This window comes from Olea europaea, chromosome 16 (assembly GCF_002742605.1).
Source record: "Olea europaea var. sylvestris chromosome 16, O_europaea_v1, whole genome shotgun sequence".
Classification (NCBI taxonomy): Eukaryota; Viridiplantae; Streptophyta; class Magnoliopsida; order Lamiales; family Oleaceae; genus Olea; species Olea europaea.
Window position 1 is genome coordinate 13,605,948 of NC_036252.1, and position 22,234 is coordinate 13,628,181.

General features: G+C 39.2%; 3 protein-coding genes across 6 annotated transcripts in view; 1 reads left to right on the top strand and 2 right to left on the bottom strand.

The window, feature by feature from the left end:
* The first annotated feature begins 1,002 nt into the window (after positions 1-1,002).
* LOC111412653 lies at positions 1,003-2,658 on the top strand. Its single transcript, XM_023043581.1, has 3 exons — positions 1,003-1,425; positions 1,633-1,814; positions 2,493-2,658. The coding sequence occupies exons 1-3, from the start codon at positions 1,003-1,005 to the stop codon at positions 2,656-2,658; spliced, it is 771 nt and encodes a 256-aa protein (XP_022899349.1).
* Positions 2,659-4,718: 2,060 nt separating this feature from the next.
* Positions 4,719-7,974, bottom strand: LOC111412184. Of its 2 annotated transcripts, none has more exons than XM_023042985.1 (2): positions 6,771-7,974; positions 4,719-6,695 (listed from the first exon to the last, which is right to left on the bottom strand). In XM_023042985.1, exons 1-2 carry the CDS (start codon positions 6,934-6,936, stop codon positions 5,245-5,247), a joined length of 1,617 nt encoding a protein of 538 aa, XP_022898753.1. In that variant the 5' UTR covers positions 6,937-7,974; the 3' UTR covers positions 4,719-5,244. The 2 variants fall into 2 exon arrangements, with proteins under 2 accessions (XP_022898753.1, XP_022898752.1); XM_023042984.1 differs by having other exon boundaries at positions 4,719-6,476; positions 6,552-7,974.
* Positions 7,975-10,573: 2,599 nt separating this feature from the next.
* The window catches only part of LOC111412185 (SKP1-like protein 1A), a 25,082-nt gene continuing 13,421 nt past the window's right edge, over positions 10,574-22,234 (bottom strand). Inside the window, exons 2-3 of one of the 3 annotated variants that reach the window (XM_023042986.1) lie at positions 11,740-12,018; positions 10,574-10,954 (exon numbers count right to left, since the gene is read on the bottom strand). In XM_023042986.1, coding sequence (XP_022898754.1) covers positions 10,781-10,954; positions 11,740-12,018 — 453 coding nt within the window. In that variant the 3' untranslated portion in view covers positions 10,574-10,780. Of the gene's footprint in view, positions 10,955-11,739; positions 12,168-22,234 lie in introns of those variants that run through there. The other 2 variants (XM_023042988.1, XM_023042989.1) reach the window with 2 other exon arrangements.

Here is a 22,234-nt window from a genome sequence, read left to right on the forward strand (position 1 = left end):
ATCTCGCCAGGTTTACAGACGAAATCACCTACTGTGAACAGGTCACTGACAGAAAAACCCTTTCAGCCCTGAAAGGTTGGCTCAACATGAACACTTTGTTCTGGAGAGACGTGCGCAGCAAGAATCCCTCCACATATGACGAGCTGGTGAAAATGATGAGAATGGAAATTGTTAGTGAAGAAATGATTGATCATCGCAATCGTACCGCACAAGGACTCCCTCCGATTTAGAGGCAGGTAGGTTGGGAACCCGCAGCACACCTTGTTACTCAGCAATGGACCCAAGCAGGTCATACAATAGCTCCCACATCCGGACAGGCCCTGGCTTCCACCACATTGAATGCAGTACCGGTGTCGGCATATGAGAATACCCCTGCCGAAGCGGGACCATCTAGAAGAGCTGATAACAAGAAGAAGAAGATGTCAAACAGACCCTTGGAAGGGGCAAAGTTTTGTATGTTCCATCAACTCTATGGACATGACACTAGTGAGTGCCGAGACGCCAATCGACGCCTTGATTGAAGCAACTCACACCCTTCCAGCAGGAACGAATATCCTCGCAAATCCGCCTCCCCGGGGAGGGGGGGATAGAGGGCACAGGGAACAATCGCCTTAGAGAAGAGAATCAAGGGACCGGTGGTGTCAATCAAGACAAGAAAACCAAGCCCAATTTTCTGGGAGCCAGGTCGGGAGATCGACACTATTATTGGGGGACCCCAATCGGTGGCAATACCAGGAATGCCCAGAAAAATTACACAAGGGAAGCAAAGGACCCATCAATGATCACTTACATTGTCAACGAGTCGTACGCAGCAGATAGGATGGCCCCAATCACCTTCTCCGAGGAAGACTCAAATGGGGTTCACCACCCCCATTCATTGGTTGTAAGAGCCGTAGTGCTAGAAACGGGTTAAAACGCATACTCGTTGACAATGGCAGTTCCGTGAACATATTGTTCGGCTCCACTTTTGACAAAATGCAAATTGAACATGAGTTGATCGCCATGACAGACCCACTATTTAGATTCACCGGGGACAGCATCATCCCACGAGGGTGGATCACTCTGCCTATCGAGATGGGTTCGGCACCCTTAGTGGCCCAACACTTCATGAAATTTTTGGTGATAGATCACAGATCGGCTTATCATGGAGCATTGGGCAGACCCGTTTTGAAAGATCTTTGGGCTATCACGTCCATCCACTATTTGTGCATGAAATTTCCAACCAAACATAGGATTGCTACGGTCCGAGGCGATCAGATGGGCTCCAGGGCATGCTACTTAAGCTCGCTGCAAAAGTCCGAGGCCCGAACTGTTAATGTAATCCTAACTGAGGTACCCGCTGAAATCAGTACGGACGTGGAAATGCTCAACGCCCCTAAACAAGGACATACCTCTGAACAAGAGGGAGACGTCGACATGGAAGAGGTCCCTAAACAAGGACATCTTCTAGATGAGTTAGATCCCCGAATAATTGACTCTGAACCAAATGCGACCCCAATGGAAGAATTGGAGACTTTCCCCGCCAACCCAGAAGACCCCAGTCAGGCCTTGCGTATAGAAAGGTCATTGTCCCCTGAAGCAAAAGCAGAGATGATAAGCTTCCTGAAAGGGAACTTGGATGTCTTCGCATAGAAACATGAAGATATGGTGGGAATAAATCCTAGGATCAGTTGTCATCACCTTAATATCAATCCCTCATATGCCCTCCATAGACAGAAGAGGCGTGCCCACAATCCGGAAAGGTACGAGGCACTGAAAGACGAAGTAAACAAACTTAGCCACAGTGGTTTGATAAGAGAGGCCATCTACCCAAGGTGGATATCCAACCCGGTCCTTGTGAAAAAGCCCAGCGAAAAGTGGAGGGTATGCATGGACTTCACGAACTTAAATAAGGCGTGCCCCAAAGACAACTTCCCACTTCCAAGAATAGATCAACTTGTGGATTCTACTGCTGGACATGAACTACTGAGTTTCATGGATGCATACTCAGGGTATAACCAGATACCCATGTTCCGACCTGATGAGGAAGCTACATCGTTCATTACGGACAGGGGTCTGTATTGCTACAAAGTCATGCACTTCGGATTGAAGAATGCTAGAGCTATATATTAGAGGTTGGTCAATATGATGTTTGCCGAACTCATTGGCAAAACCATGGAGGTCTACGTTAACGACATGCTGGTCAAAAGCCTCCAGGCAGCCGAACACGTGAGTCACCTCGACCAAACTTTTCAGATACTTAGAAAGTATAATATGAAATTGAATCCCCTCAAGTGCACCTTTGGAGTGGCATCGGGCCAGTTCTTGGGGTATATTGTCAATTAGAGAGGAATTGAGGCGAATCCAGTAAAAGTAATGGCCTTGCTAGAGATGAGGTCACCTCAGAAATCTAAGGAGGTCCAAAGTCTCAGTGGTCGGATGGCCGCACTCAATCGCTTCATCTCCAGAGCCACAGATAAAAGCTTGCCTTTCTTCAATATGCTGAAACAAAGAAAGAAATTCCAATGGACTTCAGAGTGTGAAGAAGCCTTCGAGGCTCTGAAAAAGTACCTTGGGGAGACGCCCCTCTTGTCGAAACCTCAACCGAATGAGTCTCTACTGCTTACTTGTGGTTTCGAAAGTGGCGGTCAGCGCCGTCCTAATCAAAGAAGAAAGTGAGTGCCAATTGCCAGTGTACTATATCAGCAAAGCACTTCTTCCAGCTGAAACACGCTACCCAGACATGGAGAAATTGGCACTCGCCCTTATCACAGCCTCAAGAAAACTGAGGTCATACTTCCAGGCCCACTCAATACAAGTTCTCACCAACTTCCACTAAAGCAGGTGATGCAGAAAACAAAAGCATCAGGACGCCTGCTAAAATGGGCAATCGAGCTCAGTGAGTTCGATCTAACATTCCAATCTCGACACGCCATCAAGGGTTAGGCCCTTGCTGATTTTATGGTTGAGTTTGCCAGAGCCCCAGAAATGGAGACGATAATGGAACCAGCCGAGCCCCCCATATGGAAACTGTTCGTAGATGGGTCCTCGGAAAAGACTGGCACAGGGGCAGGAATCGTGTTGCAAAGCCCAGAAGGCCACAAGCTAAATTATGCAGTGAGGTTTGGCTTCAAAGCCTCGAACAAAGCTGCTGAATACGAGGCCCTTCTGGCAGGTCTTAGACTTGCTAAGGAGATGTGGGTCAAAAGGCTCCTGGCGAGCAGTGATTCTCAACTTATAGTAAATCAGGTCAATGGGAACTTCGCAGCCAAAGATGGTAGCATGATTGCGTACTTGAAGTTGGTTCTGGACATAGTTCCTCATTTTGAAAGGTTCGAACTGACTCAAGTCCCCCGTTTAGAGAATACACATGCAGACGCCCTTTCAAAATTGGCCAGCAGCATAAATTCAGAACTGCTAAAGGCCGTCCCTATTGAGCACTTATCAAAGCCCTCCACCTCCGGGAGTGAAGAGATACTATGGATAGAAGGCACCCCATTATGGATGCAGCCTATCATCGCCTACCTGAAGGATCAAACACTGTCTGCTTCTAGAAGCGAGATGAGGAAGTTAAGAAGAAGGGCAGCACACTTCGTCCTGCAAGAAGATACCCTTTACAAGAGAGGCTTCACCTCGCCGCTTCTTCGATGCGTAGGAGGCGAAGAGGCCACATACATACTCAGGGAAAGTCATGAGGGAATCTGTGGAAATCACTCCGGAGGAACGGCTCTGGCACACAAGGTTCTCCGTTAAGACTACTTCTGGCCGACCCTGAAAAGGGATGCTTGCCAATTTGTCCAGAAATGTGATAAGTGCCAGCGCTTCTCGAACCAACAAAGACAACATACTCAGAGCCTCTCCGTAGTAACCAGCCCTTGGCCGTTTGCCAAGTGGAGCATTGACTTCTTTGGTCCACTCCCAAAAGGAAGAGGAAGTGCAACTTTCGCCATTGTTGCCATTAACTACTTCACTAAGTGGGTCGAGGCTGAACCCCTTGCCAGGATTACCGAGGCGAATACTACCAAATTCGTCTGGAAGAACATCATTTGTAGATTCGGCATTCCCCACTCCTTAGTGTCTGATAATGGAAGGCAGTTCGATAACAAGAAGATGCGAGACTTATGCGACGAACTGGGCATAAAGAAGGACTTCTCGACACCTCATCAACCCCAAGCAAATGGGCAAGTTGAAGCAGTGAACAAGACTATCAAGCACACCCTGAAAATGAAGCTTGATACCTCAAAGGGGGCCAGGGTTGACGAACTCCCCCACGTCCTCTGGGCTATCAGAACTTCTTGCCGGACTGCAACAGGTGAAACACCATTTTCCATGACCTACGGAGTCGAATCCATAAGTCCGGTCGAAGTCGGGGTCCCATTACGTCGACGGATACACTTCAATGAGATCAGCAATGATGATGCTCAAATAAGCGAACTACACCTCCTTGAGGAAAGGAGTGATGCCTCCCAAGTGAACTTGGCAAAGTATTATCGAAAAATGACCCGCTATTACAACTCCAAAGTTAGAAACAGAACTCTTCGCCTGGGCGACCTTATCCTCAGAAGAGTCTTCCAATCCTCCAAGCCAATTGGGTCAGGAGTGTTTTGCCCGAACTAGGAAGGCCCTTACCGCATCCGCAGGGAATCCCGATTTGGTACTTTCGAAATTGAAGACATGGCAGGAAAGGCCTTGCCTCATCAGTGGAACATCGAACACTTGAGGAAGTACTATCAATGATAAGCCTTTGTTCCGATCCGATTTCAATATGGTATAATGAATCGATTGTTTTGATCTGATCTCAGTTGTAAATTCCCTAACTACGTGCTGGAATCGCCTTGGTAAAGGGTGGTGTAATTTATCTCAAGTAATGAAACTTTGGTTCTGAGCCACATTAATTAGTAAATAGATTCCTCAGTCCTTCAATGGGAAGCGATCCGATCTTCAATTATTAAGGGGCTCTTCATGTTTGCTTAAGTGGTCCGCTTCATATTGACTTACGTGGTCCGATCTCATATTGTTAACAGGTTAGCATTAAGAGTCGCTTCATATTCGCTTAAGTGATTCAACTTATATTAACTTAAGTGGTCCGATCCGCAATTATTAACTGGTTACTATTACGAGGCAATTAGTCTGACGTTTGTCATTCATACAAGTATGAACAGATCGAAAAGATAAAAAAAGCAGAAGCACAAATACTTAGCAAAAAGTTCATTTCATTAAATAAATTTAAGTACAAGGAGGCCGAAGCCATTACAAAAGATAACCCTATTCTGCTGGAGGGACTTCTACATCGGTAGCCTCTGGGGCCTCCGGAGCTTCCTCAGCAAGCCTATCAGGTCGACCTCCAGTTGGCCTCCCGAACTCTGCCTCCAATGAAGAGATGTCCAAAGTGGGGTGCACCTCCTTCACTCGACCCAATAAGCTTTGGGCACTCCATGAGGCCCAAAAATTGGCAAAGTCATCATACAAGGGATGGTCTTCAAAGTGGTCGATGAAGTTCTGAGCTGCCACCTCCCCTACAGACTTCAACTTCTCTTTCAAAGAGGCAATCTCCTCTGACTGAGCCTCTGCCTTCTGCCTCAGCTCCGCCTTCTCTTTGTTGGAGGCCTCCAGAGCCTCGATATCGACCTTGTGGTGCTCATTGGCGTGATCAAGCCGCCGAGTCACAGCAGCCACTTGGCACTCCACCTTGTACAACTCCTTCTTCAGTCGCTCCACTTCTGCTTTGGCGGCAGTTAGCTGGGCCTCAGCTTCCTTCTTCCCCTCCTCCACCTGCGTGGCCTTGGTCTGGGCAACTCGCACGGTATCCCCGTAGTGCATCGCCTCCTCAAGGCGCTTGGCGAGGTCCTCCCACTTGGAGTTCAGATCCTTCATCAAGCCCTCAAGTTGGATGCTTGTACTCAGGGCCCGAGCCACGCCGGCGCTATTTACAGCCACCAAATCCTCAGCTGTGCAGAAGGCGGTGTGGTCCCTCCACTCCTCAATCCAGTATTTGCTACAGACGACCGCCACCGCAGCTGTTTCTGGAGGAAGAGCCTCCAACACTTCCCTTACGGGCTCCTCCAAGTTTGTGCCCAGAAAGTCGACCTCCTTAGAGGGACAGGGACTCTTCCTCTTCTGCTGCCCTGGCACTTGATCAATTGGCGCGGTAGCGAGGGGTGTTGTGGCCGGGGTAGTGGCAGGCTCAGGTGGGGCGGGCCTCTTCTCTGGAGTAGCCACCCCGGTGAGAATTGTGGTTTGCCTCAGAGCAGGGGGTGGCCTCGCTACAGTTGGACGTTTTGGAGGGGCGGCACTCTTCTTGCCCTTCCTCTGAAGGTCAGCCTCCAGGTCCTCCGGTACCTCCTCCTCCGTCGGAGGCTGAAGCCTCTTACTGGCTTCCACCAAATCCTCCATTTGCTTTTTGTAAGAGGAGGAGGCCATCAACGCCTGTGCCTCTGCCATCATCTTCTGGATGGTCTTAAAGTCGGGGCGCACCGACATCATCTTATTAAAGTTGTCTGGAAAGAGCGAATGATGAATTAGTACAAGTGTTGAGAGTTCAGAATAAAGGGTAAAGACTTCAGTCCAATTACCTTGGGATGCCATCAGATCGTGAGTAATGAAGTGGATGTTCTTTCGGATCAACCTATGGTAAGACCTCTTCTTTTGAGTCAGCTGATAAATGATACATATGATTTCAAAGTCCTCGGATGACAGTTCGCACCGAGGAAGAGCACCTACAAAGGAAATGTAAATGTTAGGCACAATTCGAACCGAAGAGAAATATAAGGAAAAACAACTACTATACTCACTAAGTGTTGAGTACTTCGTCGGGACTGTAAGAGGTGCCAGGGGATCCCCTCCATCGTGTCTCATCGCCCTGCGGCCCAACACCACGAGCTCTTCCATTCTTTGATGGAGCTCGACAGATCGAGCATGAATGGAGTGTGGAAACCCCATGAAGTAAGGCAATACCATCCCCGGGTCTTATCCCTCCCGATAGTTACCTTAGGTATATAAAGGGTCTGGAAGACAGAGAGGGGCATCTCCACCCCTAATGACGCTTCTTTCCACAACATCCAGGAGCCCACCATTTGGCTCCAGGAGTTCGTATTGAGTTGCGTCGGGGCTAGCCCATAGGATCTAAGCACCATCCTAAAGAATGGGTGAACTGACAGCCTATGTCCGGCCCTAAGGATCGCCTCGCTAATGGCCACACAACCCGGCTTAGGGTAGCAGGCTCTCTCTTCCGGCTCGGGAAGGATCAAATCTATGCTATCAGGGATCCTATACTCTATCCTAAGTCTCTCCAGGTCGGCCTCTCTTAATTTGGATGGGTAGTCCAATGCCCCGCAATGCACAGAAGTATCTGCTGGGCTATCCGGTTGCTTCCATATATTTTTCTCCCTATTATTGCCTCGGCTATTTCTGAGGAGGTCGCCACAATGGGCTCGTCCATCCTCACTAGTTCTAACCTCCTCCCCGAACCAAAACTCCCGTCCAAGGCCCTTTTTTCAATATTTAAAAGCCCTAAAAGGTACTGAAACTTACGAGTTTGAAGGTTTTCCTAGCCGGAAATGGTGTAAGGTCGCCAAAAGTTCAATTTTCTTACCAGAATTGCTTAGAAAACGTCAGAAATCGCTAATGACTTGAGAGCAAAATATATTGTTTATTTCGCAAGGGTAAAAAGCCTGAGAAAACCTCAGAGTCCTCCTTTTATAGAAAGACAAATCCGATCTTCACCATCGAATTCAAATGCGATCAATCTAAGTCGTTCATCGCATCTTCAATCTAGGCCGTTGAAATGAAATGCCAGATTTGATCTACGCCTAAGATGTCGCTGTGACATTCACGCTTGCTTAAAATGCGTCACCTCAGTTACAACCAATCGTCAATAATAATAAGTAGCCGCACCAGCCTTTTAGGAGAATGGGCATGGCACACAACTGTCACTTTAGAAACACGCAACAGTTGTCAAATCATTTGACGTTTGAATCGCCTCGAATCGAGCTCCTCACTCAACTTTACAAAGTTTGGACGCACCTGACGCGAAGTCCCTGTGGGTCATCGCCTCGGACGCTGCGTTCCCTCCCATACTTTACAAAGTTTTAGCCATCTCCCAACGCATCGGCCTATGGGTCAACGCACCGGTGGTAGATGAGCTCCTCACTCAACTTTACAAAGCTTGAACGCACATGACGCGAAGTCCCCTGTGGGTTATCGCCTTGGACGCTGCGTTATCTCCCATGCTTTACAAAACTTTAGCCATCTCCCAACGCTTCGACCCTGTGGATCAGCGCACCGGTGGCAGATGAGCTCCTTATTCAACTTTACAAAGTTTGGACGCACCTGACGCGAAATCCCCTGTGGGTTATCACCTTGGACGCTACGTTACCTCCCATGCTTTACAAAGTTTTAGCCATCTCCCAACGCGTCAGCCCTGTGGGTTAGCGCATCGATGACAGATGAGCTCCTTATTCAACTTTACAAAGTTTGGACGCACCTGACGCGAAGTCCCCTGTGGGTCATCGCCTCGAACGATGCGTTCTCTCCCATGCTTTACAAAGTTTTAGTCATCTCTCAACGCGTCGGCCCTGTGGGTCAACGCAACGGTGGCAGATAAGTTCCTCGCTCACCTTCGCATAGCCTACACACACCTAGCGCGAGCCCCCTCTCGGACATCGCCTCGGTCGTCATGTTAACCTCTTTTCCTACTAATCGTCCCGTCTTGCAGCGCTTCGACCTCACATCGGTTATTTTTTCCCTTACACAGTAACGAAACTTTGGCACATCTGCATAGGATCATGACCTCGATTACTGCAAAAGATCAACCCCCAAACTCCCACGAGTCGTGGTCCCCAGTACCGAGACATATACATCCGGTCAGGAAAGGAAGTTCACCCATGATATAAATATTCATACCTGGACTTGGGGACCACTGTTACGCCCCTATCTGATCCGCCTCGGAACGCGCACCATCATATATTCTGACCTGATAAAGACCCGTCCGAAGTGTTTCTGAAGTGATATCAGCAATGTCTGCAACCTAGTAGCACGCTGCAAAGTACAGGCGATCCCTACTACTGACCTGACCGAAGCACCTCGCCCTCGAGGTCGAGGCCAAGTAGACCCCGGTTAGAAGATCCGCCGCCAATTTCAGAAAGAGATTTGTGCCAAGATCCTTCCTGCACCTAAGGTTTAGATTGATTTGACGTCTCCATGAGGCTAGCTGATGTGACTTATCAACTTTATGTCAATTCAACTCAGGAGAAACAAGCTGTCCGCCCACTCTACAGACGTTGCTGATTGACGCCTATGAGCGGACGTCTCATACCGTCACATGTATACACGTGTCCCACATCCAACGGCTCATCCCACCTATAAATACCCAAAGTTTGGTAAGAGGCAAAGGTAATGAAACTCTTACTACATAGCACTCCATAGCAAGCTTATATATTTCTCCTCCCCCTTATCATTATTTGGCACAACCCCCGAGTACTGTTCCGACCACCTAAACCAAACTTGACCGTCGGAGTGTATACGACCGCCACCACCCCTGCTGGTCCCGACCATGTGCGTCTGACCGTTCACTGATTGTGCGCAGTGAGGAATACGTGGAGTAACTCTCTGTTGGCCACGTGGAATGACCAATTTTCAAGGTCAACAGTCAGCACCCTCGAAACCTCTATGATCCGCTTGTGTGATGTTTTGCTGTATAATTGACATACGTCTTAAAAAGTCGGATTTTGCAAACTATATTTTGTTGGCTCATCAAAGCTAGCTCCGAGTTCTTCGATGCACGGATATAATTGAAGAAAGACAACATTATTGTCCCATCCAGCATCCTAAACATGCCTTTAACTTGCCTTTGACAGTTGCAAACTATATTTTGTTGGCTCATGAAAGCTAGCTCCGAGTTCTTCGATGGCACGGACATGTCCGATCCAGCATTCTAACCATGCCTTTAACTTGCCTTTGACAGTCCAAATGTGTTGCGACAATGGCTTTTCCCCTTCTTTTCAGGTTTCCCAACTCACCAATCACCCCCAAAAGGTTGAAACAGAAATTATAACAAAGTTTTCAATGCTGTTTCCAAATCCTGCCCAGGCATTAACGAACTGCGAGTGAACCAAGATCAAACTCTAGTCCAGAAAGTTCAATCAGAGTTGAACTGAAATGTCGAACAAAGAAAAAGCCAAACTATTCTCATATGAACAGCATTTCCAACTGCCAAAAACATGCACACACTAGTCATCACCTATTTCAATCACTTTTTCAAATTCCTAGGACTTTTAACAGTCACATCTACACTTGCCAGTGTGGCTACCCAATTCAATGCCTTGAATCTGGACTTGCAAGTGTGGCTATCCAATGCATAAGCCTTGCAGGTCTGTAAAAAAACCTGATCAACATATTCAATGCCTGCAAATCTAAGGCCCTCGAGAATTTTTGAACTGCACATCCAATTCCAGCTCCAAATGTGCTAACACAAACAGAACCTGACTTTCAACCAAGCAACGAACAACCCCATCAGCCATATTCAAAGAGTTTGCAATCACATATTCTCAACAATCAAACTCCATAATTAGGTTAAACGATAATCAAGGGAAAATAATGAAGATATAAAAGATATAGCATTTAAAAAGAACACCAAGTACCAGTGTCATAGAAGCATAAAGGTTTAACACTGGGAAACAAATTTCAACAAAGAGTTGGATCTCTTCATAACATGATACCAAGAATTTACTGGACGACTCTTAATAAAACCTACCATATTATAGCATACTCTATTAGGTACAGAAACTTAATTTGCAGAGGCATATCACTCAAACGCCCAAGCATTTTCCCTGCGAATTTCCTCTTCCTCCTCCGGGGTGAAGTCATCCTTAATATTGAAAATCTTGCGGATTTCCTCCGGAGTCTTTCCTTTTATCATGTCGGCCACAGTCTGACATGTGAGGTCGAGCAGACTCTTTATGTTCAGATAGTTTGCTGCCTGAAAACGTGATGTCACTAGTTAGTAGTAGCTAGAGAAAAGAACTGTGAATCATACAGAAAAAGCATTAAAAACACAAGAATGCCAACAGAGAAATGAATAGATTATCTTCTATGTAAAAACAAACAGATGAAAATTTGTGAGCAAGATTACAAGAACAAAAGAAGAACATGTTTTCAACCCTTCCCAAAGAAAGTTACATTATGCATCTCCAGTTCTGACTTTTGATGCAGGAAGATTGCTGTTATCTTCAAACCACCCGATCCACAGTAAAATAAAAATTTTAACAGAACAAAAATAGTTTCATTCCAGTTACTCTACCCAAAGGCTTTATATCATAAGCCTTCAAATAAAAATAAGAATATATAATAATTAAATGAAGCCCCACCTCATACCAAAATTTCACCAATACTACAAACATTATTCAAGCAAACAAGCCGTCCGTATTGATCTACAACCCAGAAAAAAGGGAAAGAAATGGATAACCCTTAACTACTGCTTTATATAGACAAACTAACAACAGAACAGAGATCCATATGATAAATGCATCTAGAATAAGAAACCATTAAAACAGGCAATAAACAAGTTATCGAAGAAATAAAAGCAAACAAAACAGACCCATGAATGATTAAAGTAAAACGGCAACATGGTAGAATTAAAAAGGCTCATGTGAAACAATAAACATAGTGATGAACAAGAAAAAAGGGTGGGCAAATCGGAAAAAACAGCCAAATCGAGGTAAGATAGCCAAACAATCTAGAGAGACAAGAATAGAAAAGAGTTGCCACCAAGATAAGATCAAACAGGGTGCCCTTATCAACTTTCACGAAATCAGCATCAAACGCCTTCAGCTCCTCGTCGGTCATCTTGTCAGCTGCAACCAACACTCCGTCAGCGGACTTTGCCGCCACCGCCTCAACATGTCGCTTGCAGTATTCAATCACCTTCGCCAAGATCTTGGATGTAACGTTTGGAAGAGGAATACTAGTATCAGCGCAGTCGGCTCCAAACATATGCTTTATCGTCTCTAATTCTAGCGCCACCGCTTCCTCGACCTCGAAAATCTCACCGTCTAAACTCTTAAGCACAATCATCCTTGTCACTGATTTCGTAAAACCTAAGAGAGAGAGAGAGAGAGACAAATCTGTATAGAGAGAAACTGCAGACTCTAGGTTGGATGAAATTGAATACTTGAAAGGTCGACTTAATTGGAAAATGCTCCTCTTCCAGGCCTTTTACAGGCCTGGAAGAGGAGCTCCTTTCCCAAATTTTCTCTCCTCGTTGGTCCACGATTAAAAAATACACTCCAAACACCCCACCCTCTTCCCAAAATGTGAGAGGGGCTGCACTACCAGATCTCTTACAAATTTGGTAGTGTAGTATGATCGAATTTAATTTATCTATATTTTATAGGCGAAAGAATGATCTAACTTGAGAATTTGTTTGACATCTATATTAAAGGGTTTTTTAATTTTTTTAATTAATTAATATATTTTTTTTTTTTTGGTGAGAATAAAATTTGTATCAATAATTTTTCAGTGTTCTAAAAGGCGTAATAATGGTGACGCATGGCGGCAAATCTATGGGTTAGGCGAACTTAGGCAAGGCAAAGGCTTAAAAAAATATAAAAATTCGTTTATTATTTTAATATTATTTTAATTTTTAATTAATTGAAAAATCGTTTAATAATTAAAAATAATACGTGCCAAATATCTAAAACAAATTTATAAAAAAAATTATACATTTTTCAAAGTTTTTAACAAAAAGATAAGTTCCAAATGTAAATAGTAAATGAACAAGAATTTTTGAGAAATTTCTTTAGTTCAATACTTCAAGCGATTATTTTGAATTTAAAACCGATAAAGTGAAGAAATCAACATTTAAGTTTTAACTTAGAAAAGTTGTAAAAAAAATAAAAAATAAAAAAGATAATTATGCTAGCATAACTGGGCCTAGGTGCTCATTAGCGATCAATGATTGCTATTGATTAGTAAATAAGGAATCAAGCCACTTGGATTGGAATTTTCGTCGTAAATTGCGCATTGGTAATGCCTAAGCGTCGTCAATATGCGTATTTTAGAACAGTGTGATTTTCTAGAGTATATGTGATTAAAAAGCATGAAATACTTTTAGGTTTACATATAAAATTATTTTATTGAGAGAATATATAATTTTGAAATAAACTTTAAAAAATGAATTTTCAGAAAATGGAGCTCAAACAAGAGTTAGTTCTCCAAGACACTTTCTACCTTGAAGAGCATATACTGCTATTTAGATACTATCTATAAATTTAGTGTGTAAAATTTTTTAAATACTCCAATGATATATATAAATTTAAAAAGTAAAATTTTTAAATACCCCAACAATCTATTTGTCTTTAACATTTAAGTTTACTATATTCAATGTATGTTTATTATTTTTCTTCATATTTTATTTTCACTAAGGGCCTGTTTGATTGGTTCGAATTCCACATTTTTCCAATTTTGTGTGTTTGATAAGTTTTATTTTCCATGGGATTCGATTTTCATGCTTGTCTTGGGAAATGATATTTTCTTGGTTTTAAAGGAAAACCAAATTGGTTTTCCAACCTACTGTTTACGGTTTTTTTTTTTCGAATTTTTTGTTGGCAATGGAAACAAATTTTAAGAATTAATGTAAAAAAATATTTCACTTTAATTGGCAATTTTCATGTAAATCAAAGCCAAACGACCACCAAAAGATAGATGATTTTCTTGATTATTTTTTTTGTTGTTGTTGGCAATGGAAACAAATTTCATTCCCAATATCAGTAAAATCTATTTCTTTAATTGACAATTTTCATGTAAAATAAAGTCAAAGAAACACCAAAAAATACTTTTATTTTGACATTTTCCATGTGAAAAATTATACCAATCAAACACAATAATTTACAATTCACAGGAGAAAATTTCTATGCAATTCAATTCTCTAGAATCCGCTTTCACTTTTATTCAATTCTATCTTTACAATCAAATGGACCCTAACTTCCATTCAAATTATTATATTATTTTCCTCAATTCTCTATGATATATACTATTTAGTTGGATCAAAATATGGAGTATTGAAAATTGAAATATTTTGAATAAATTTAATTATAGAGAATGATTTTGGTTCTCCAAATTTAGAGATGCTCTAAGCATATTAAGATGAGTGTATTCAATCAAGATTTTTGAAGATTTTTATAGACTTTTTTTAGTGATGGACTTTTGGGTAATTCCAAAACATTTATAACTTTGTATGGAGTTAATGAAAGCATGCGATTTTTGTATAAAACTTTTATAAATTTCATGACTTTTGAAAACTTCACAATAACAACAATCATGTTGAAAAAATTATCAAGCATACAATTCCTATGTGCCACAAAAACAACTGGGAACTCAAGTTAGTGAGCAAAGCAATGGACATACATAGCACGTGGGTGCTCTCTTAGAATTAAAGCTTTCAAATTATTGAACTTACCTGACATATTACTTGCTCCATTATAGTCTTGACCTCTCAGGCTAGATATGCTCAACCCATGTATAGAAAATATTGCATCAATTACATCCTTTAATGATTGGGCACAAGTATTGGTGACATGGGAATCATATGACTTGATAGGAGGGCGAATCCCAAGATCTATTATCATTCCCCATCTCCACTTTTCCTCCCTTGTCCACTCTCCAATCCTTCAGTGATTGGGCACATCTATTATCATTTTTCATCGGTCTTCTTAATAAGTCCTGTCCATACGGTTGACAAGGACTCTTCTTCAAGTATGTCATTCTAACATTATCTCTGATATTAGAATCATATGACTCGATAGGGCAGTATTCCTGGATCAAGTACAAGATCATCCGCATTGAATTGAGCTGAGACTTCTTTGTATTATGCAATAACTTTTGTGCTCGACTAGAATCAGTGGCAAGACTAGATACACAACTAGAACTAGAAGAATTGGATATGGACTTTCGTTTCAATTGAAAAAATCATTCCATAATTTGAAAAATGCCACGATTTATTTCTCAATCGAAATTGATTAAAAAAGAATCAAGTACACACAGGTTGAATTTAGTGGCCAACAACTTCTCAATTAAATTTTTTCACATATCCTAATTTCCTAAACGTAAATTTCCAAATCAATAATTAGAACTCATAAAATATAAATTACTTATCATAACTGACAATTCGCAAATATAATTTCGCAAACATAAATTCCAAATGAATAATCATTCTCCATTAAAACATAAATTATTTACTATAAATCACAATTGGCAAACATAATTTCGTAAACATAAATTCCCAAATCAATAATTATTAATTCGCAAACATATTTTCGTAAACATAAATTCCAAAATCAATAATCATAACTCATAAAATGTAAATTACTTATCATAATCAAAATTTGCAAACACAATTTCGTAAATATAAATTCCCGAAACAATAATCATAACTCATAAAATGTAAATTACTTATCATAAATCACAATTCGCAAACATAATTCATAAACATATATTCTCGAAACAATAATCATAACTCATAAAATGTAAATTATTTATCATAAATCACAATTCGCAAACATAATTTCGTAAGCATAAATTCTCGAAACAATAATCATAACATAATTAGCATTCATTACTCAACATTAACAAGTCAAGTAGCCAACAAAATTAAACAAAAACAAAAAAGAGAGGGATAAAGAGTTACCAGGCACAGGACTAGAAGGCAGAAAGCCAGAAAGGGCAGACGACAATCATGGTACTCAGACTCAGCTCAGCAGTCGACAACAAAAGTTGCAAAACACGTCGTCTGTGCTGCCTCTTCTTCGATTTCAAATGAAATTATAGAATGGAGATGGAGTATGCTTGTCTACGCCATGTGGATTGGAGATTGGAGAAGAAAGGAAAAGGGTTTGGCTTTCTTTCATGATTTGGGAAATGGGATTTTGGATTCTTGGCTTCCTTTCACGACTTTGCAAACGATTTGATAAATTGGATCATTTGTTATTTTTGTATGAGAATTAGGCAATTGGGCTAAATAGAAATAGGCTCAACAATTACTCACTTCAAGCTTCAGCAGTTCAGCCCCAAAAAAAGGGGGTCGTCTCTTTCTATCTTCAATCTTCGTCTTCCATGATTCCATCTCCAGCCGACTCTGCAATTGCAACTACAACAACATGATTGCTATCGAGCGATTCTAAAGATTTCACGGAGCCAGCACACGTGGTCGTGCACCCTCGCTGGGTGCTGGCATAGCCCCTGATCATAAATCACAATTCGTAAACATAATTTCATGTACATAAATTCCCAAATTAATAATCATTCGCCATTTACTTATCATAAATCACAATTCACATACATAGTTTCGTAAACATAAATTCCCAAATCAATAATCATTCCTCATAAAAAGTATAAATTACTTATAATAAATCACAATTCGCAAACATAATTTCGTAAACGTAAATTCTCGAATCAATAATCATAACTCATAAAACGTAAATTATGTATCATAAATCACAATTCGCAAACATAATTTCATTAACATAAATTCCCGAAACAATAATCATAACATAATTAACATTCATTACTCAACATCAACAAGTCAAGTAGCCAACGAAATTAAACAAAAAAAAATGAGGAGAGAGGGAGAAAGAGTCAACAGGCTCGAAACTAGAAGGTAGAAAGCTAGATAGGGTAGACGGCAATCACGATACTCGGACTCGGCTTGACAGTTGACAGCAAAAGCTGTAAAACACATCGTCTGTGCTGCCTCTTCTTCGATTTAGAATGGAATTATAGAATGGAAATGGAATCTGCCTGTCTACGTTGTGTGGATTGGAGAGTGGAGAAGTGAGGACAAGGGTTTGGGTTTTTTTCACGATTTGGGAATTGGGAATATGGATTCTTGGCTGCCTTTCACGGCTTTGAAAATGGTTTGATAAATTGAACCACTTGTTAATTTTATATGAGAATTGGGCATTTGGGCTAAACAAAAAGAGGCCCAACAATTACTCACTTCAAGCTTCAATGGTTCAGACAAAAAAAAAAGCGAAAAAAGAAAAGGGGTCGTCTCTTTCTATCTTTCATCTTCGTCTCCCATGATTCCATCTCCGGTCGACTCTGCAACTGCAACTGCCCGATAGCTACCGGGCGGTTCTAATGATTCTGGCTAAGCCATCACGCAATGTCGCACCCCCTCATTGGGTGCTGGCTCCGCGCCTGACTAAAATAGGTTAATGTATAATTGACTTATAAGATCAATTTTACATTTAAGAAATCACTTATAAAATATTTCTTATAAATAATTTTTTTTACTTAAACTAAAAATTGACTTATATACAAAATATTCGCTTATATATTAAACAAAATAATATATTTAAATCTAATATTATTTTGCCATTCAAAGTAGAAGTAGAAAGGAAAAAAAACAGAAGTATATTAAATTTTTGGTTGATACCGATATGGAGTAGCAATTTCAAGTATGCCATTGAATTTTATTTTTCACAATCGGAACTTTGATTTATTTATTATAGCTAAATCACTTTGTTCAAATTTATTATTATTTTTTTTTTAAAATAAAGCTCCATCACAGTCCCCGTATGTTCTTTAGGTTCGAATTTATCAACTTGACAACTGAAAACATTGGCATAAGGATTGAATATATGTATACGTTGAAAATTGTTTAATACATATTAACTCATTGAAAATTAAACAAAAAGTTCAAATTTGAAATATTGGCTCGTTAGAAAATATAAAAGGAAAATAATTGGAAGAACGATTTTTGCCCATTTGGTAAAGAAGAAATATGATTTAATTAAACAACAAATGACCAACTTTGAGCCAACCCTATATTAATTTTAGTGGTACGAGGTCAAAGCTATCTCCTCCTTACGAGTTAATTGTTTCAATACTTACTGAACTTATGTCTATGTATTCGATTGCTCAACGAAGTTTAAGATATCGAGTTTTAGCTACTGAACTTTGAAAAACATTTTACTCACTGGCATAACTTCCGTCTCAAACTTCTAACAAAATTGATGACGTGGCTACCAAAAATCATATAAGGCGCTCTATCACACCGTTAAACTTTGAGATAGTCGAATTTTGGCCACTAAACTTTGAAATGTGTTTTCTATTGCTCCCTAATTTTTGAGGTGGTCGAATTTTGATATAGTTGAACTTTGGCTACTGAAATTTAAAAAATTTCAGTATAGTTGAACTTTGGCTACTGAAATTTAAACATTTTCTTCCATTGTTCACTATAAATTTGGATTTAATTAAGTCTTTGTTTATTTTCCTTCAAAAACAAAATACTTTAATTTTCATATTTATTTTCAACCACACATTTATATAATAAAATATTTTACAAGTAAACTCAAAAAAAAAATCAATTTTTTAACCACGCATTCTCTGAAAAAAAAATCACTATTTAAAACCTTTTTTCAAAAAAAATAAAAATAGTGGGCATCAAACAGGGGCTAAAATTCGAATTTAACTTAATTTTAATAATATATATATTGTGTGTTTCATTGTAATTAATAGTCACTTCCTTTTCACAGCTTTACAAGCATTGTGTATACCATTAGGAATGATTACTTAATTACACAGTAGTTAAATTTTTAATTTCAATTTATTTTTGTAGAATTTTACGCTATCATTGTCATAATATTTGAAGTTTACAATGAAACATGCAAGGAATTTGTTTGTTAAATAAAATTAAATCCATATCTTAACAATGAATTTGAATTAAATCCAAATTTAATGTGAGCAATAGAAGATGTTTTACAAAGTTGTGCAAAGGAAGTGAATTACAATGACAAACACAATATATTTATTGTTAAAATTAAATTCAATTCAAAATTTAGCCTCTGTTTGATAGCTATTATTATTTTAAAATAAAAAGTTTTAAATAATGATTTTTTGGATAATGTGTGGTTAAAATGTTGAAAAAAATTTGAGCTTACGTGTAAAATATTTTATTGTATAATTGTGTAGTTAAAAATGAGTATGAAAATTAAATAGTTTTGATTTAAAGGGAGATAAACAGAAGCTTAATTAAATCCTAATTTATAGTGAGCAATGGATGACATTTTTCAAAGTTCAATAGCCAAAATTCAATCACCTCTAAGTTTAGTGTAAAAAAGAAGACATTTTTCAAAATTTAACGACCAAAATTCGACTATCTCAAAGTTTAAAAGTGTGACAGGCACCACATGTGCATTCCATCAGCCATTTCATCAATTTCGTTAAAAGTTTGGGATAAAAGTTATGTCGGTAAATAATGTACAACGTGTTTCAAAATTCAGTAGCCAAAACTCTACATTTTAAATTTCAATGAGCAATCGAATACATAGATATAAGTTCAATAACCATTGGAACAATTAACTCCCTCCTAACATGGGAATGCAAAAGGTAATCGTTTTGTTCAATTTTACGTTGATTTAACTTTTTAAATTGCTTTTTTTAAGAATATTTTTGCTCACTAATTTTACTTGAAAAGATTTCAAAATTTAGTTCCATAGCCCCCTTAATTGGTTTTCTACCAACACATAAACTCTTTTTAATTGGTACCTTTTGAAGTCTAATTTTTCGTTCATCCAAGTATCAATTTTGACAAATAAATATATGATTTTAATTTCTTGTAGAGGAGAACATAAATCGGCTTTGATCTTCTAAATCGAAGGAACAGATCCTACTCAAAATCATGTCAAAATAGTCCAAGTCAACACATATTTCCAACAAAAAATAGGGCCATGATTTCAAATTTCTTATATTGAAATATGCGCATTTTCATGAAGAAGTGCAAAATTGTTCATAGATTCGCCTGCAGAACAATACTTCGAAAATCAATTTCATTTGTCCAAGTTTTTAGATATTTTCAATGTTAATTAATGTCTTTTAGTTTCCATTAAGTTTACCTTGGTCATAGGTCTAGTTGTACTTGAATTGTCCAATTTGGTTTTAGACGTTTTGTTTAGAAGACAAGTGGATAGAAAGAGGTTCAAATATTTAAGCCCCGTTTGGCCCCAATTTTTTCCAAATTTTAATGTTTAGAATAGTGTTTTTTTAAAGAATGTGTGGTTGAAAAAAAAATGATTTTTTTTCTTTACGTATAATATTATTTTATGGAAGATCGTGTAGTTGAAAATAAGAGAGAAAAAAATGAAAGAGAATGGGAGCTAAATATTGTTTTATTGGCAATAATGAACATGCTTGAATAAATTTTGAGTTTTTGGCTTCTTAAAACGAATAATTTCTTCTTGTTCTTCACTCATCTTTGAGTGAGTATATCAATTTAATTCTTTCACACATTTTCAATAGACTTAACAATATTCAAGCACCCTAAATGTCCTGTCCAAGTTTGGGTAAACTATGACCGCATCCGAATTTACCCGAGGGGCAAACTAAGGGAAAAGGCTGCCACTCCTCATGATTAGTTGGGCGAAACTCAAACACCAGAGTCAACAAAAAAAAATCTCAAGCACCTATTATATCAGTTTTAATTTCTCATTCATCGAAGCATTATTCTGATCATGAGAATATAAAATTTAGATATTTTCATGAAGAACACAAATCTAATTTAGCTCTTGTTTGATAGGGATTAAATTCTAGATTTTGATCTATGTCAAAGTCAACAAGTGATTTTAACCATATATTTCATAGGATCAATAACTCTTCAATAACATATTTCATCAACTTTTATTAAAATTTATAAAAAAAAAATATGATTTTAATCCCAACCATATAGAAGCTTAATCTTCCAAAATCAAGAATAGGGTTCCACTCAAATTATGATAAAACTAATCAATTTCTAACAATCCTTGCATGAATGAAAATTGATAGAGACCATAGAATACACAAAGGCTTAACAATAAAGTTTAATGGTCGAAACTTGCTCAAGTTATGTAAGCATTATCCTTTGAACTTTTCCTTTTTCGAGGTATTTACTTTACTAATTGACCAATGACAACGTCTTTGAACTATTGTGCCTCTTGTGTAAACAATGATGCACCTCACACAAAATTATTCTAACACAATTCGATTCTCATTGTTATGTTCGTTTGTGACAATGAACATTTGCCCGATTCTACGAAGTTTCTTAGAATTGAGCCCATGCACAATTACCTTAGAAGCAAATATACTTCTCTTCCACATAATTGGTTTCTTAATTAGGAATAATTCTTATTTCTCTGTTCAGATTCCTGATGTATAAGAATCTTATTAAAAGCCTATTACTTATCATTTTGCTTATAGACATCATTGTTACTACACAGGAATGGATATCTGGTAACCCTTATAGTGATCCAGTTAAATCTTTACAATTAGGCTATTTCTTTAAACATAGAACCACTGTTGGTTTACATTGTATCAACTCATTCTTTCAAGGGCTTAAGCACATTAATCTCGATGATTTCCAACTAACTCCCTAATCCTTTTATCAGCTCATTCACATGATTATCCTTTGACTTCCCATAGTTAACAGAGCTAACTCTGGTTAAGAATATTTATTTTGTGTTATTATGACTACGACGTATATCGAAACTTACTGATATACATGTTGCTCTTTGCCCTTCCAATCACATATTGACTATCACAATATATGCAAACTGTTGGTAGAAGTTTCGACCATCTCAAGAATATTTTTTAAGAAATATCATAGTCATTCGTAAACTTTGAGTTTTTTATATTCGAAATCCGACTAACATAACTATATCCTTCAATAACACTTGGGTATCTATTATAGTGCAAGTCATAGCTACCGGTGTGTCTTAAGTATTCTACTAATACTTTTCGTTCTTAGTGGCCAATGTCTCTAGATTTTTCTAAAGTTTTGGCTCGACAGTCTTGTACATAGGACGTGCTAGCACACAAGTTCAGTGACCCAATGTGCCAATTTGATCCGTCTTTGCACACTCCCTACATGCGTGCATAAGAGATAGCATCTATGCTGCACAAGATTGCACATTCACAAAAATTGCCCCTATATTTAAAAAAAAAAAAAAGGTCTCATCATTTTTCCTAACGAGTTTATTTATCTTTCCCTTCAAACAATTTCCAAATTAAATGGGGGCACTTTGAGTTTCAATTTTTCATTAGCCCAAGCATTATTTTGGACATGTGAGTATACAATTTCGATATTCTCATGGAGAAGAACATAAATATAGTTTAATCTTCCAAAATCATTAGGAGTGGGCAAAAATCGTCCCAACCTAAGTAAACCACCCCACCCGACCCGAACCGATCGGGTTGGGTCGGTTTTTTTTTTTTTTTTTTGGGGGGTTTT